The sequence below is a fragment of the Haliotis cracherodii genome, unplaced genomic scaffold, assembly GCF_022045235.1.
Source record: "Haliotis cracherodii isolate W230 unplaced genomic scaffold, xgHalCrac1.p SCAF_3, whole genome shotgun sequence".
Classification (NCBI taxonomy): Eukaryota; Metazoa; Mollusca; class Gastropoda; order Lepetellida; family Haliotidae; genus Haliotis; species Haliotis cracherodii.
This window is the reverse complement of record NW_027266286.1, coordinates 39,351,334-39,367,931: the sequence shown is the minus strand read 5'-3', so window position 1 is coordinate 39,367,931 and position 16,598 is coordinate 39,351,334. Positions and strand designations below refer to the sequence as shown.

Sequence of the window (16,598 nt, the reverse complement as noted above, 5' to 3'; positions counted from 1 at the left end):
ATTCTTCATATTCAGACTACCAGCAAGAGGAGATTTAATGTATCTAATGGTCCGGTATGTGTCTGTTATACCCAAATGGCATAAGACATTACTCAATACCTGAATATTTGGACAGTCTGCTCCAGTCTTGACTACCTACAGGTCACAGTCTCATGGAATGTTGGAATATTGCTGAAGTGTGGCATTAAATTGACTCCGCTGCTTTCATGTTATATTACACTGAAGGTAGTCATGACGAACAGTTAAAGAAAACAAAATAACTTGAGCACCATCACAGGTTTAATAGACTTTTTTTCCTTTACACTGGTGATGATCTACTGGTTGGCCTTCATAGCCATCCTGCGGTCACGTTCCTCTGCAATGGACAACTTCACTCCTTTGCCTCTTGGTAGGGAGATCCATGGCTTGTTGCCCTTGCCAATCACAAACACATAGCTCATTCTGGAATCAAGAAATTTAAAATACAAGACTAAGACAACTGCATCATCAAGCATCAATGAAATTTTATAAGATGAGTGTTGGGCAGCTGATCACGCAAAGTTTTACAACAGAGCATAGACATGGCTATTAGTCAACTGTCAGTGTCTCCCCTCATCATTTGTATCAACAAGCAAAATGAACTGATAATTTATTCTGCTTTGGAATAAAAAAGAGAAAGAAAATCCACAGTGAAAGCTGCTACGTTGGTTGTATGATAATAATGAAGCCAGCACAGATAGACTGATCCAGCAACGAGATTACCAAATTGATCTATGCAGACAGAAATCCAGATAACCAATATATAGTTCCTGGTATCAATATCTGCAGGCTTTAAGAGAACCTGGTCAAGTATACCGCAACAGACAGTGTCAACATGCAAACCTTTGAGAAAATGCTTTTGCCCTTCTAACACTACACATTCATAAGTTATGCGATACATGTCTGTCCAATGTAACATGAAATGGATAAGCTAAGGTCAAAACTGAACCAAGACGACAGTGTCTAACATTTGAATTTGTGATATTAGTGCCACTAATTTTGGAACTACAAACATTACAGTGGGTGGAAAAGTCTTATAATATGAGATCATTGAAAAGTAACAACAAAAACACAAAAGGAGAAGAAATCAGCTTCAGTTGCCCATGCACAACCGTAAAATGTAGACGATATTTAGTAAATTTGGATAAATATTCACAAGTACTTAAATATAGGTTTGAAAAAGTTGTGTTTCCTTCCTTGTTTGAATTTCGATCACACTTTAGGCACGCTTTTACGGGTTGATGAGAGTACCATATGGCCAATTGGGACACACCTTGTAAGGTCACATTGACTGCTTAATTTGTATACTTATCCTACATTACTCCTAAATGCATCTACTGAAACAGAGCAGTGCGATGGTCCTAGGCTGAAGAAAACACTGTGAAGGTCAGGTAAGACAGGAGTTCATTATTTGCGCCAGGGTTTGGTTTCCTCCTGGGCTATAACCAGAGGCCCAAAACCACAAACGCCTTCGATGTCTTCAAGTGCCAGATCTTAGATAATGGTTAGCGAAGACAGTATAGGACCTTCCAATAAAAACATCCTTCCATGATTGCTCTAATAGTACAACTGCTAAAGAGCCAGGGTTGGGCTGACCATCCTGATCTCATGATAGTTCGCTCTCGGAGGATCAAGGTTAGCGATTTCATATGCCTGAAGGAAGGATGACTGCTCGCTACCACAGAGATATGATGTTGTGACATGCCTAGTCTTGGAACGGAAATAAACTTTAGTGCACAGGGTACAATAAGAGTTCTTCCTCATCTTCAACCCCCACAATCGTAGAGATTGGTGAAGGACAGGTTGGATTGTTCTGGTAGCGGATTCTTGGCAATAGAATGTCAGCACAGCCCGAGGTGAACCAATCCCTGCATACCATGCTCTACACGGGACATGGGTAGTAGAGTGCATGTAACTTGCTAACCCTTGCCTCTGTGGCTAAACCCAAGAAATAAATTGTCTTCTTGGTGAAGTTGAAAAAGGATGTGTGGATGTGAATGGAGGCCTGCGCACACAACTAAGTACCACATTCAAACGAGCATAATAAGATAAATGTATACGCAAACCCATTGCAGATGAAATTTAATGTGGAAGAAAAGTTCAAACCACAAATTAAAGCCAAATATTGAGGACCAAAAGAAGACGCCTGATGACAAGCTGTTATGTGGAGATGAGACGTTACTTCCATTGACCGCCATGATCAAGTTACAGCTGTGTGAGGTTGGTATTCAGACAGACCTATTGAGAAGAACTTTTCTTCTTCAGCCTAGGACCATCGCACAGCTGTTTCAGTCATATGGTAAGCAGATGCATTAAGGAGTAATGCAGGATAAGTAAAAAGTCATGGTTTTTGTTTGATTACAGTCTAGAAAAGGATGAAATAACTTTTCTTGAAAGGAAAAGCCAAGGATATATGAAAACTTTCAAAGTTTTGCATTCCTGCATATTTGACATAACGGTTCTCCAAAGTATTGCTGTAAATGTTGAGTTTGTTCGATCTGCCTTTCAGTTCGCAGTATTTCGCCATAATTATTGTGAAAATCGAAAGAAAATATAAATAAAAACTAAAATAGATTACATAAGGCCAGATTACCATGAAGACTAGAACCAGATGGTGCAATAACAGGTCTAACTGGTGTATTACAGTACGGATTTGGAAACATGATATTTCCGGTGCTACATTTCTGCTAGGGGGGAAAATAATCAAAGCGCATAGTCTGCACAGCTATCCTGTTTTGGGGGAAAATGTGCACAAAACCCCAGAAAATGTGACCATCAAATTTAGAAACATAACCCCACAAAATGAGCATTTCTGATTAAATGCAATGTATTTATACTTACCTGATGCTACACCTATTGCACTGTGTAGCGTCAGGTAAGGCAAAACATAAAAACTATGTGGGCCATCATGACTTCCATTTATCAAAGGCTATAAAACCCCTGTAAAGTACATCCAAACGAAAAACACGGGCAGTAAGAGTGTTATTATGTACAAGTAGACTGTCTCCAGAGTTGATTTTTTTTTTTACAGTTTACCATGTTTACTTGTCCAGATACAAATTCGAAATTTTGTTATTGCCCCTCCATTGTTACAGATACATTATTAAGAGCTTACTAGGTTAATTATAGTTAATCAAATATGTATCTATCATTTGGTAATGCCAGAAGCAGGTGCACATGCAGCCAGCGACCGTCTGATAGATAATTATTTAGGCTTCATTATGACCTCAGACATGGACAAAAACACATGAGAGGCTTCGATATGAGCCATCTATAATCACTGTTGAAGATGTAAAGCCCCACATCATGGTATCCAGAAACTGATGCTCTACTTCATGGTATCCCAGATACCCAATTCTGATTGTTTTGCAACAATTACATGACAACTCCACTCAAGACACATCATACAGACTCTGTATTGGGCCTTGTATTTCCCCCCATTAATGGTGAGCACCAAACAAAGCAACAACAAGTACCATCTGTATTGGTATGACGCGACCAGGGGACAGAACCACTGACCGTCTGCTCTCCAAGCAGACACTATCCACCACACAAAGGCCCTAAAATAACATACCTTGTGGCAAATGTGTGTCCAAGGGAATCCTTGACATGAACAATGTCGAAAGACCCTGGATGCTTTTCCCTGTTGATTATTACACCAACACGTCCCAAGTTGTGGCCTCCAGTGATCGTGCACAGGTTGCCTGAAACAGTCATACATACCACTGAAATTTCCAACCATTTGATGCAGAAGACATGACAATTAACATGATTGTATTGAAGTACTGCTCTAGGGCACCCAAGGCAAGTGTTTTTTGTGTTTTGTTTTTTTTAACTCCAAACTCAGCAATATTCCAACTACATGAGAGGGAGTGAGAATGAGTTTGGTTTTACGCTGCTTTTAGCAATATTCCAGCAATATCACGGCGGGGGACACCAGAAATGGGCTTCACACATTGTACCCATGTCGGGAATCGAACCCGGGTCTTCAGCGTGACGAGCAAACGCTTTAACCACTAGGCTACCCGACCGCCCCCACAACTACATGAAGGCGGCTTGCAGATAATCCAGCCTGGGCCAAACAATATAACCATTGATATTATGAGCATGGAACCATCAGGAGACATTGACAGAGCCTTACCATCCAATCCATTTTAGTCGCCACTTTCAACCAGTGTAAGTTGCTTTGAACCAATCCTTACCAGGAATGACCATGGGTTCCCAATCCACGACACAATGAGGACACATTCCTACCCGGATCACCACAAGCCCTAAATCACATTGCAGAATACCTACATACCATTTGCATACTGCAACCTCTATCAAATGCACAGGATGGTGGCATATATTTTCACAAAGAAACCTACATTCCTACATACATGTTAAACAGTAAGCAATGTGCACCATACAAGGGACAACAAATGTAGAACAAGGCACACTTGCTGCATATTAAATGACCCGATGATGTATTTACAAACATTTCAGTTATGAGCCAAAATGGCTGCAATTCAAAAAATTTGATCAGAATTTTTGTGACTGTTTTCAGAGAAACCATTGCTGTGATCATTTATGTAATTTGCAATGTTCATAGGACTCTGGATTTCCAAAATGTTTAAACAGTAAAAATGGTTGGCCTACAGAAAATGTGCCACATCCCTTCCTATTCCCAATCTCAACTACTATAAAACAGGATATGAATGCGAAAAATGCGAGTGACGGAAGGTAGTATTAATTTTACGCACATTAATTTTGTACCATCAAAATAAGGAAACAATCAACAAACGAAATAAATCACTTCAGTATTATTTACTAGTATTACATCAAAAACCATGATATCAGATCATTACAAGTTGATAGCAGCCACTGACAACAATCAGTCACAAAGGTAATAGATAAATTAATTACTAGACAAAATAACAAAGTCACCTACACAAAGTGAGGTTGAGTAGTGGTCAGTTCACATCCTGTCAAGCAGCCCAGATTGGCGCCAGCCACGAAATATCCCATCAGTGTCTTTTACAAGCTTGTCAAGAGCAGACAAGCCAACTAGTGACAATCTTGTTGTTTCATTTGAGAATACTCTATCAGCATAATCCCCTTATTTGATACACTGACCTGTTTTCTACTTCTTTTCATCAAAGGGCCGAATGTATATACTAGTACCATCAGACGGTCAACTAAAACAACACTAACACAATGATAGCTGCAAGGAAACCATTCTCACGCTTGGCCATCAAACATACGGGCAATTAGCTTAAATAATATTAAAATAAGGAAGGAAGGAATCTCACACTGGAAAAGCAAGGACAGGGGATTAATGTGCACAGTTATTTTATTTATCTCTGTCTACTCACAGTTCCTGCTCAAAACCTTATTTGAAACAAACAAAGCGTTTTCAGGTAAGGCTTTTATTTACGTAGGTTACATTAATTAAAATAACACAGAACAAATCCAGCGCATAATTTTTTAGGAAAGGGTATGGGCACTCGCATTTTTAAAATGCGCATTTATGTCGATAATCAAGAGCTCGCATTATTTTCATGTCGCATTAAATTCCTGTTTTACAGTATCATCAGTTCAGGACTGAGGTGAGCTAAAATACTTCAATTACAATCATGCTAATATCAATACATATCTTACACAAAACACAGAGCAATTCACACATGCATTAATATTCCACTAATTTTTAGTAGAACGAAATACGTGGTCTAATGACATAAACAAAAAGCTCTCACCAGATTCAAACTTCACGTAATCCTTCATTTTCCCTGTAGCAATGTCCACCATGATGGTGTCATTCACTTTCACCACAGGGTCCGGGTAGCGGATGGTTCTGCCATCATTTGTTGTGAGGTATGGCACTCCCTTGGGGCCTGTTGCAACACCTCTCACTCGACAGAGCTTGTACTGAAAACATCAGTCTTTTTAGGAAATGTTTTCAAGGAACTACACACATGTCAAACAGTTTTCATGATTTTTGAAAAACACTGTTTCTAACATTTGGTAATGCCAAAAGCATGATATCTGCAGTCAGCGACCGTCTGAAAGATCATAATATTGGCTTCATTATGACCTCAGGCATGCAAAAGTACATGAGAGGCTTCGATATGAGCCATCTGAAACATTTATCACTGTTATAACCTGAAAACATTCTGTGGCCAACCTTACTAAGACAAACAAGAGTGTGCCACTAACGTGGCTATATTCCCCCACCCCAGTTGCAGACTTTATGACATAATTACATCTGAAGAAACCCTAACCTTTTTTTAACCGAGGTGGAACTTGTCATGGAAATTGTAAAAAATGAAGAGTTTGGAACTTAAGTCCATCTAGTTGCCATGGAAACATAAAAAATAAAAATGTCTACATTGCAAAAGGCACCAGTTCAGCATGTACCTGATAGACCTGCAAAGTTTCATGAAAAAATATTGAACGGTTTATGAGTTATGCTCCGGAAACGAACCCTACCCACACAGAACTTGCCAACTTAATAGGGCAGGGGATAATGAATTGAATCTAGTGAATAAAACATCTCAACATGCTCAAAGAAGATAGAGAGCCAGAGGGATGCAAAGGTCATGCAATTTGGGGGCAAATTACATTTTCAATAGGGTTGCTATCCCAATTCAATGTAATAATGAGCAAATGAAATGACCATTGCAAGGACTGCACACACAATCAGCATGATCAGCTTAACAATATTCAAAGGTGTCAAAAATGATGTCTCACTTCAAGTCATTACAGCCAGAACACAGACATGCTCAATGAAAACCGTCATTTTAGGATAGGTTAATCTGTCATGGCACGATCATAGATTTACATATGAAAAAGTTGGGTGTTCTTTAACTTCTTTTGAGCACTATATATGAGGTGGACAAGTGCTGGATGATTGGCCTCCACTAGTCATACACTTCAAATAATGTTTATCACTTTTTGTTTTCGTGGAGTTCCAGGGCTTGTGAAAGTTGGTAATGTCAAAAGCATGAAATCTACAGTCAGCTACCATCTGAAGATAATTATTTGGGCTGAAATCAATACTGGCCACTTGAACAGTATGAATTTATGAAACTTGTCAATTTATGTTTAACACTGAAAACTGAACAACACTGCCAATAATGATTCAAGAATAAATACCTTTGCTTCTTCTGGCTTTATACGATGCACAATAAATCTTCCTTTGACATCATACAGGACTCGGAAATTTTCAGAGGTCTTCTCAATGGTTACAACATCTAAAACAAAATCAGGTGTTTGAAATTCTCAGTATTCAAAATGAAACAAACATAACCACATGGTACACAATGCAGAATCAAGATTCCAATGTTCTATTAGGTCTTATTCTCCCAAAGAGGCTCAGATATCCTCATGAATCACCAAAAGTTCCAACAACAAAATAAATAAAAAATAATAATAAAAGATATCAATTCTTTCTTCAGAAATGACAAAAAAAATTAATATTAATAAAAATTAATATAAAATGGCATGGTTGGTAAGTGTAAAGCATACATAAACTTTCATACTCATAAGAACCCCATCGGCAGTAGAGAGAAAGAAGGTGCAAGTTTCTTACACAACATGAACCAGTGAGCTGGTATCTTTCCTTTGTACATGTTGTATGTCTGACAAATATATACTTATCATGTGCTTGCTGTGTTTTTGGTCCAACAAAAAACAGCAGTGCAAACATACCCCCACAAAAGACTGTGGGAGCAGTTGCGAACATTCCTCATGCAAATCAAGATACATGTGCAGCATGAGTAGCATGAGATAGCTATGGGTTTAAAAGCTACCCTCGGTTGCCAGTCATTAGATCGATACAGTAGCAATAGCGAGATTAACTGCCAACGGGAGACAACAGTCTGTTGGAAGACTGAATGCTGGTCAGACTGCGCGGGTTGCTGCAAATCTCTTATTTTTTTAAAATATTTTTTATTCAATTTAGTATATGATGTTACATAGTTTTACATAGAGAAACATGACATGATGTAATATACTTATTAGGTGTAGGTTTCATACCTATACAGCGAGAGCAAACTTAAGTTGGCAAAGTTGTGCAACAATGTTAACCAATGGTGAAATGAGCAGGCTACATTTGCCATGTCATCTTCCCGAGGCAAGAGAGTTAACTGACTTTAAAAGTCCAGTTCCCACCCTTGAAAACTAGGCTGGAATTCCTGGGCTCGATCGTAGCGCCACCAGTGGCTATTACGAGTTATGTCCTTTCTATGCCTCTCCTATTGACCAATCAGATTCAACCTCTCGTATCACTTGCATTTGCTTCAAACAAAACGGCGGCGCCCAGTCAAGACGGTCTGATCGTTAATGAAGATCTATATTGTGATAAAACGCGAAGTGAGCACCTTGATTAAAAACATGAAAAGATTTAGAAAATATCTGTTGACAAGTTAGCGGTGCACATGCTTTGCAAATCCTGTAGTCGACCGAAATCTGCATGACACTTTACGAACCAGATTTCGATTTCGGTGCGTGATTTTGATTGGACTATGCATAGACTTGTTAGTCCAGTCAAAATGTAACTCCATAATACCAGCCTAGTTCGGCAAGGGTGGAAACTGGACTTTTATAGTCAGTTAACTCACTTGCCTCGGGAAGATATTGCCATGCGTATTGGGGTCATCATTAACTACGTGTGAAGCTAAATCCTTACAGCACGTTTGTGGAAATTGTTCATGTTCAAAATAGAGATAGTAACTAGAATGAATAAATTAACATAGAAAATCAAGTAAGTTTACATTTTCTGTATCTGATAAAAACATTCTTCCATGATATATCTCAGTCAAGAATGGTATCACATTTTTCACTTACTGATGGGAGATTTGCTGTAGTTATAATCTTATAAAAATATCAGGAGCCTTTAGGCGCTACAAGTAAGTCTATCAAAGTTGTATTTAAATGTAGATTATGTAAGATATGTCATCATTTCTAATCATGCTAATAGCATCTTTCCAGGATTTTGGTATGTTTAATAGGACCTGTTATGAGTCAATAATTGTGCATTTAATTTGGTATTTTCTTTTAAGTTCATTGAAGGGCATTATATCATCTTCATTACAGAGATCTTTAATAGCGTAAATTCCCTTTAAAATCCAATTTCTTATAATGAAATCAGTTTTTTAAACTGATGGTTACAAAACTCGAGGTTCCGATAGCAGTTCTCCAATGTTTGTGCTTTGTTTTGCTTGTTGTTTAATGCTACCCTCAGCAATATTCCAGCTATTTGACTGTGGTCTGTAAATAATCGAGTCTGGACCAGACAATCCAGTGATTTACATCATGAACATCGATTCACGCAATTGCATCAACCAAGTCAGCGAGCCTAACCACTAGATCCCGTTAGTTGCCTTTTACGACAAACATGGGTTGCTGAAGACCTATTCTAGCCCGGATCTTCGCTGGTATCCAATGTTTGTGGAGTGTTAGGGTGTCAATCATTGTATTTAAACTTTCATCAGTTCCACATTATTCAGTTTGATACCTTTAATGGCATTATTATCACAAATTATTATTACCAAAGTTTCTGCAATGAGCAGGAAAAGATATGGAGACAATGGGTCTCCTTGTCTACATCCCCTTTCCACTTCCAGTGTAAATTGTTTTGAAACAGTATCAAAACCATTTTTTAAAGTCTATAAGTAACAGTAAACCAGGCTTATTTTGTAATTTTGTTTCAAAAAAGATATATAGCAGTTGTATATTTTCTTGAGTATAAGCAGCAGCATCTTTTTTCAGAGACCTTCTCAAGTGCCCATCCTGACAGATCAACATTATCAGGTATGACTCAGATGGGCAACATAGCGTAAACATTAGCGTCATCAGCAATGGAGGAATGTCATCTGACGAAAGTCGTTATTTTGTGTCAACAAAAGGTCAAATGTGAACGATTTGCAGATTCTTGTGTGCTTCAAAGAAACCCATGGGGACGCCCAAGCATCAAGGTATGGGGCGACATGGGACTGAACCAAGGAACTGTGCATGTGGTCTTCCAAAATATTGGCGCAGACAGAGGGGTAATGGTGTCACAGCGCATTGCTACATTGACCAAGTCCTCAGACCTTATGTATTTCCCTATTCGCCCATCACAAAAGCCATATATTCCAGCAAGACAACGCTCATCCCCATACAGCTAGAGCCAACCTACAGCAGGATAACATCATCATGCCCTCAGTCTGGATTTGAATCCAATAGAACACTTGTGGGACGAGATCCAAAGACGTCTCAATGACTTCTAACCAAGGCTGACAACAGATGCGGATTTGAGAGCAGCTTTTCTACGCATATCGGCCCAGATTCCCATGGCTTTCATTAACAGCCTGGTGCACTCGATGCACAGATGCGTCGCCATTAGTCGCTAGTGGTAGGCTTGACATTCTCAGCTGTTAAATATTGTGTTCACAAGTATTTGAAAATACGTATGTTCAACACCTTATAGACTTGTGCTTCGTTTGCAGTTGAGTATATATACAGGGATGAGAAAGGATATTTTCCTTTTCCGCTGAAACTTCATTGCAATGGAGCGTGGTCCATAATTTGGGCGTGTTTAGGGAAGCCATCAGATTTTAACAAATTTGAGGATCTGCGGAAGATTCTCATCCCTGTGTATATATAATTCAAAACAAAATGTTTTGCATCGTTGTGTGGGTCAGATTATACCTAGCATGTCTTAGATGTTACCACTTTGGTGAAATAACCAATACCACCTACCCATGAATCCTGTGGGAAAGTTCTTGTCTGTGCGAACTCTGCCATCAACCTTGATGAGTCGCTGGTTGACAATTTTCTTGACCTCATTGTATGTGAGGGCATACTTAAGTCTATTCCTCATGAGCACACTCATTGGTAGTGCCTCCCTCAGCTTGTGAGGACCAGTGCTGGGACGGGGAGCCTGTAATCAAATTAACAATTAAAAGAAAGCAGAGTGAATATTTTCTGCAATTCCCTACTGAAGTGTGTAAAAATGATATCTACTATAAAGATGGAATAATTCTAAGATGGGGCACAATCTACTTTGAAATTATCATGATAGGACTAATGAAAATTGGCAAATTTAGATAAGTATATGAGGTTCTGTTAGTTACATTTATTCTATAATCCAGAATACCCTGCAAGTTGTTAAGCTGGAGGACAAAATGTTCATAATTACTTGTTGGCTCTCCAATTTTTAATTCATATACCATTGTATATGCTGATCACTGCTATGTGCATGGTGTACAGATCATAATGCTCATTATCTGAAACTTAGAAACTTACAAAGACACCACCAAGTTTGTCCAGCATCCATGACTTTGGAGCCGTAACTCTTTTAAGCACTTTCCTCCGTCCTCGATAACCCTGAAAACATCACAAATTGGTAAGAAATATTTCACTCATCAACATGATCAAAGCAGGTGGAGCCTTCGTATTTTAATCAAGTCTGTCAAAACGTCACTAACTTTGCTTGTCTGTAACATAGCGCCATCCCAAGAAGATCCAGGTTATAAATGGTGTTTAGCTTCCCGTGCTTGTCTTAAGCGATAACTTATAGGATCTGGTGGTCAGTAGAGGTGTAACGATACGGGAGGGTCGCGATACGATACATATCACAATACAGTGTTTACTGGTACAAACTAAGCCAAGTTGATGTCTTTCTGCTATCTAAAAGATGTGACAAGTACAGTTGAAGAAGATATAAGGTGTTTATTTACTGTTATAGCAAATTGTCAGCAATACAGTATGTTTTACTGAAACAACAAACTGGCTTTGAAACTGTTAAAGTATTTCATGGGCGCACCTCCAACCCCCTTTTTATTTCGAAAAAAATCTTTATTTCTGTATAAATTACCACCAAAGACAATAAATAGATCTTAATTGTGCATCCCCCCTTTTCAAAAAGGCTGTATCCGCCCATGTATTTCATGTATTTTCTTGAGTATAGTGCGTACGCCCCTCTAGCGGGTTCAATATTTTGGAAAAAAAGAAATTTGAATATTATGCGCAGAAAAAAATTACACCGTACCACTTTAGCGAAGTCCAGCAAACGAACGGGTGATATGAAACTTCGTCAGTACAAATTCGAAATTTGAGATAAAAATCACCAGACATGTTGATTTACCGTTTAAATTGTATTTTTTGTTCAGCTAGGCATTGTTTTATATCCAGGGATTAAGATTACCTTCTGTATTTTCTCGTAAACTAAGCCGGACACAGCAATCATCTGTACATGTACACATGTTTTCTTAGAATCTACCAGTGATTTGGTCAAGACACAGCCAATGATATAACTTTACAGTATTTTAATGCAAGGATCGGCAAAGTTGTATCTGAAACTATTTTTTTATCAGGAATAATATATTCCAATATATTGTTAATTTAGATGCAGCTTTTACTAAACATATTTAAAATAATAATAACCCTAAGCGAAGCAGCTGATCGCTATTGCCGGGTATTATTTTTTACATGGAACCAGTCTGACCTGTCACTGTCAAGTCAAGGCTCCCGTGCACGTGATCGCGAGAATGACGTGTTGACATAGAATCGTCCGACAAAAACAAATCTGACTTTTAACGAATCAAAGTATGGCATTTATGATATATGTATCCATTCTCTGTCAACTAAAATTCCTTTCAAAGCGTCAATAGCGGTAATCCGACCGTGGTTGCTGTTAATAACGGTGAGTTGTGCGATCTTCCGATCGCTTCACACACGATTTCGCCGAAATTAATTAAAACAATATTAAAAGGAATTTTGAATAAAATTAATGAAATAAGTTACAAACATGAGTCCAGATATACAAAGAAAACTTTTTTTTATAGCCAGACAGTGTAATTACATGAATAATTTGCGAACTTCAGTATGGATTTGTTGACATGGTATTTCCAGTGTTACGTGCTCACGGTAATGTCTTTCCATGGGGGAAGAAATTAATTAAAACAATATTAAAAGGAATTTTGAATAAAATTAATGAAATAAGTTACAAACATGAGTCCAGATATACAAAGAAAACTTTTTTTTATAGCCAGACAGTGTAATTACATGAATAATTTGCGAACTTCAGTATGGATTTGTTGACATGGTATTTCCAGTGTTACGTGCTCACGGTAATGTCTTTCCATGGGGGAAAAACATCAAAACTCATTAATTCGTGTAAAATGTGCAACCCCTTCTACACAGCTGTGTTTTTTTTTTAAAAAGTGCGCACTATACTCTAGAAAATACGGTAGGTATAACTGTGTTATGAAAATATCGTATGTATCGCGATACATGCTTTCCAAATCGATGCATCGTATTCTGGGCTGTGCATCGGGATACAATACTGTATCGCCGTATCGTTACACCACTAGTGATCAGGCTCACTGACTAGGTTGATGCATGTCATCATATTGCAATTTTATAGATTGATGCCATTGATCTTAATCACAGGTCTGTCTGGTTCATACTTGATTACTTACAGACCTTCATTGGTGTTAACCACAACAAGGCTCAATATTCTAAAATCCCTGCACCAACCCTGTAGATAACATGTTGTGCACACTACAGAAAGTATGGAAACCTTTTGGGGCCATTGTTATTTGGAACTGATATGGCATTGCACGTTATCACGACACGGCTAACTTTGTTTTAGCAGCTGCATTAACATTATTAAATTTGATACTTATTTTTAGACTAACAGTCATTCATGGTTGCTTTATGAAAGGAAAGAGTCATGTTAGCTATACAAACATGCTTAAAAATAATTCTGATAGTAAATGATTTGGCGTGAGCCTACTACAACCCCTTACAGTTACATCATTGAAATATTAAACCAGTGTACGAGAGATCCGGAGGCATACCTGTCATCAGTACTAGGTCACTGTTGATAGCATATTAAATACAGGCCCCAATGCCAAAAGTATTTGCGCGTATATGTGGTGTCGGGGTGTCGTCCGTCCCCCACTCCCTCCCCTCCTATATTATGTTGGAAAAGGTGTTCCACTTATTCGTGGCAAGTTGTTTACACACAGCTAGAGGATGTACATTTGAGATGTAAAGACTTCAAAAGACGATACCTACCGGAACTGAAATGCTTGATATATTAGTGGTATCTATCTGCTGATCTGTGACAACACATGTGAATACAATCGAAACGTATCCAACATGGGCTAAACAAATCAGCCATATCACACATCTGGTCTACAATAGACTCACAATATAGAGTAAACATAAAAGAACAACGTGTAAAATGAACATTAAAAACAAAAGTATGTCCTTTTTGCCTATATTTTAAACTGGATGCATCAGATTTGCAAGACAGGTATCTGTACGTCCTCACCATTTTGGATGGCTACCGGAAAAAGGACGATTATGCGATCAGCAATTCTGTTTCCGCTTCCGCTTTGGCCTGCGTTATCGTCTCTTTGATTGGTCACTTGTCTGGATAGTAAACCAATAGGATAAATTCTAACATAGGCAAGAGTTTACGTCCGGAAACATTCTGTTCGGTCCATTCGGTTTTCGCTATGGAATTTACTGATAGCAACGACAGCAATAAAGGAACCGATTCTTTTGAAGATTTAATGACGTTTGTAGACGAAGATGGACCCACTGACAGCAGTGCAGTGACCCAAGTTTACATAGAAAGACTAGGGTCTCACTCAAAAGATGACCAAAACCAAGTGGACGATTCGGGGTCAGATACCATCCCTCCTGGTATGGAGAACTGTCAAAATGAAAGTTCTCTTTCAACCATCGAACATGAAGGGTATGGGTAGTTTATTTGCCACCACTAATTTAATGTGACCTTTATTTTATGGGTGGCCTAGGAATTGTTCTTACTATTCACAAATTGAAAATGGAATCACGTTGATGACTGACTTCCTTGTTTGAGGACTTGTTATGATTTAATATACATAGGCCTAGCCGCCTATATTATTAATTTTTATATTTAATCTTTTAATTTAATTTAATCTTTAATTTTCATAATTAATCACAGGAATGCAGTGTTCCCTACCACCCGAAAAGTGGTTATTTGTCTTTGCGACCAGTGACCTACGGCAGAGATCATCCTCACGAGAAGTTGTGGTACTATTTTCTAAAGATGCTCCAATTTTTGTGGCAGAAATGTGATAGGGAACACTTTAAGGATAATGTGGATAATTGTAAGGAACAAGGGAGGCATAAGCATGGCTAATGATGACACGGGTGAGTTCGCTTTTCAATCAGTACTGAATAAATGTAGCATGTGAAAGTGGCTTGTGTGAATAATCCAGGACAGTTTCCAGTAGCCAAAATATTTAACACTAAACCATTTTATCTTGATGTTTTTGTGTGAAGAACATTAGGAACTGCTATAGAATCTATAATAGCCACGAAATGGGTACTTACCCCTAATGATCGTAAAGCCAAGGTTGATAGATCGTAAAGGGGATCCAAGGGCTAAGGATAGCTTTCAGGTAATCTAATAGCATGTAAACGAGTACCTAACCCTAATGATTGTAAAGAGGTGATTGATTGTAAAGGGAATCCAAGGGCTCAGGATAGAGTTTGGGTTAAAGGGGCACTGATCTAACGCAATTCCCTGGGACTGGTTGTTGCCTTTGTAATTGTTTTTTCCCAGTGAGTACCCAGATGTATAGCAGAAATCTAGACTAGTTTGCAACCTCTGCTGCACCATTCGTAAGCGTATTAGTCACTGTTATGGGTAGTAATAAGGGCGTATGGTCACATTGATCAACAAAATGAAATATAGTTTTCGAGATAATAAGGAAATGTAGGTATCTTTGTGCGTAGCATCGGTAATCATGGTAATAGTGACGAAGTTTTGATAAGTCAGTTGCGTGGTAATTTTGCGATTTTCATTTACACTATTTTGACTTGCAACACAAAGTAAATATTTCACCTGAGCATTGCTTTTTTTATAGTGTGTATATTTTTTTCTGTTTTACTGTCAAAATGTGTAATAAATTTATTAAACGTCTAAATATTCAGGTAATTTATAAAGTGACTGAAAAACATTTCCATCTGTATTATTATGATAACGAATTCCAAACATTTTGATGTTTAATGTCATCACCAAGAGACTGAAAATGTTACGTTGAAAAGTACATTTCTATGTTGTTTGGCTTCTAATCCTACATAATAATCTGTTGTGATGTTTGTAGGCCCTTTTGATCGTCTTAATCAATCTGGACAGATTTTTTAGTCAAAATGACTGAAATATTTACACATTTTATAAATTGCCAGAGAAAATCACATTTTACAAATTGACAGTAATATATACACGCTTACAAAGGAAAAGACCTGTGAAAACAACGTCTATCGCGCATTGAAGAATTTCCCAACCAAGACGTAGAGAAACAAGAATGAATCGGTTCAAATGAAGGAAAACAAAATGCAAATACCATAATTACAACCTACCAAATTTATGTGTATAAAGTTTAGGCAGCTTCCCTGTTCGAGGAATATATCCGTGAATATCCACACAAAGCAACAATATCCCACTCGTCTGCAGCTGTACAAAGAAACTTATTCGATGTCACGTGTCTCTGTAACAATCAAATATTGTAAAAGATATATATCGTTTCGGGATATTATAACCCGTGTTCGTT

At 38.1% G+C, this 16,598-nt stretch overlaps 2 protein-coding genes and 1 non-coding gene across 4 annotated transcripts in view; 1 reads left to right on the top strand and 2 right to left on the bottom strand.

Annotated features, from left to right (window-relative positions):
* Nucleotides 1-266: 266 nt before the first annotated feature.
* Nucleotides 267-14,358, bottom strand: LOC139473569 (small ribosomal subunit protein eS4-like). 2 transcript variants are annotated; one of them, XM_071256227.1, is made up of 8 exons: nt 14,324-14,358; nt 11,287-11,367; nt 10,741-10,921; nt 7,153-7,250; nt 5,754-5,925; nt 5,373-5,388; nt 3,593-3,722; nt 267-441 (listed from the first exon to the last, which is right to left on the bottom strand). In XM_071256227.1, exons 1-8 carry the CDS (start codon nt 14,324-14,326, stop codon nt 346-348), a joined length of 777 nt encoding a protein of 258 aa, XP_071112328.1. In that variant the 5' UTR covers nt 14,327-14,358; the 3' UTR covers nt 267-345. The 2 variants fall into 2 exon arrangements, with proteins under 2 accessions (XP_071112328.1, XP_071112327.1); XM_071256226.1 differs by lacking the exon at nt 5,373-5,388 and having other exon boundaries at nt 14,324-14,356.
* LOC139476149 (small nucleolar RNA SNORA16B/SNORA16A family) lies at nt 3,156-3,290 on the bottom strand. The gene has a single exon (XR_011654072.1). It is a non-coding gene; the product is annotated as a small nucleolar RNA SNORA16B/SNORA16A family (small nucleolar RNA).
* Nucleotides 14,359-14,484: 126 nt separating the features above from the next.
* Nucleotides 14,485-16,598, top strand: part of LOC139474139 (metal regulatory transcription factor 1-like) — a 65,570-nt gene continuing 63,456 nt past the window's right edge. The window contains exon 1 of the mRNA XM_071257020.1: nt 14,485-14,752. Coding sequence (XP_071113121.1) covers nt 14,511-14,752 — 242 coding nt within the window. The 5' untranslated portion in view covers nt 14,485-14,510. The remainder of the gene's footprint in view (nt 14,753-16,598) is intronic.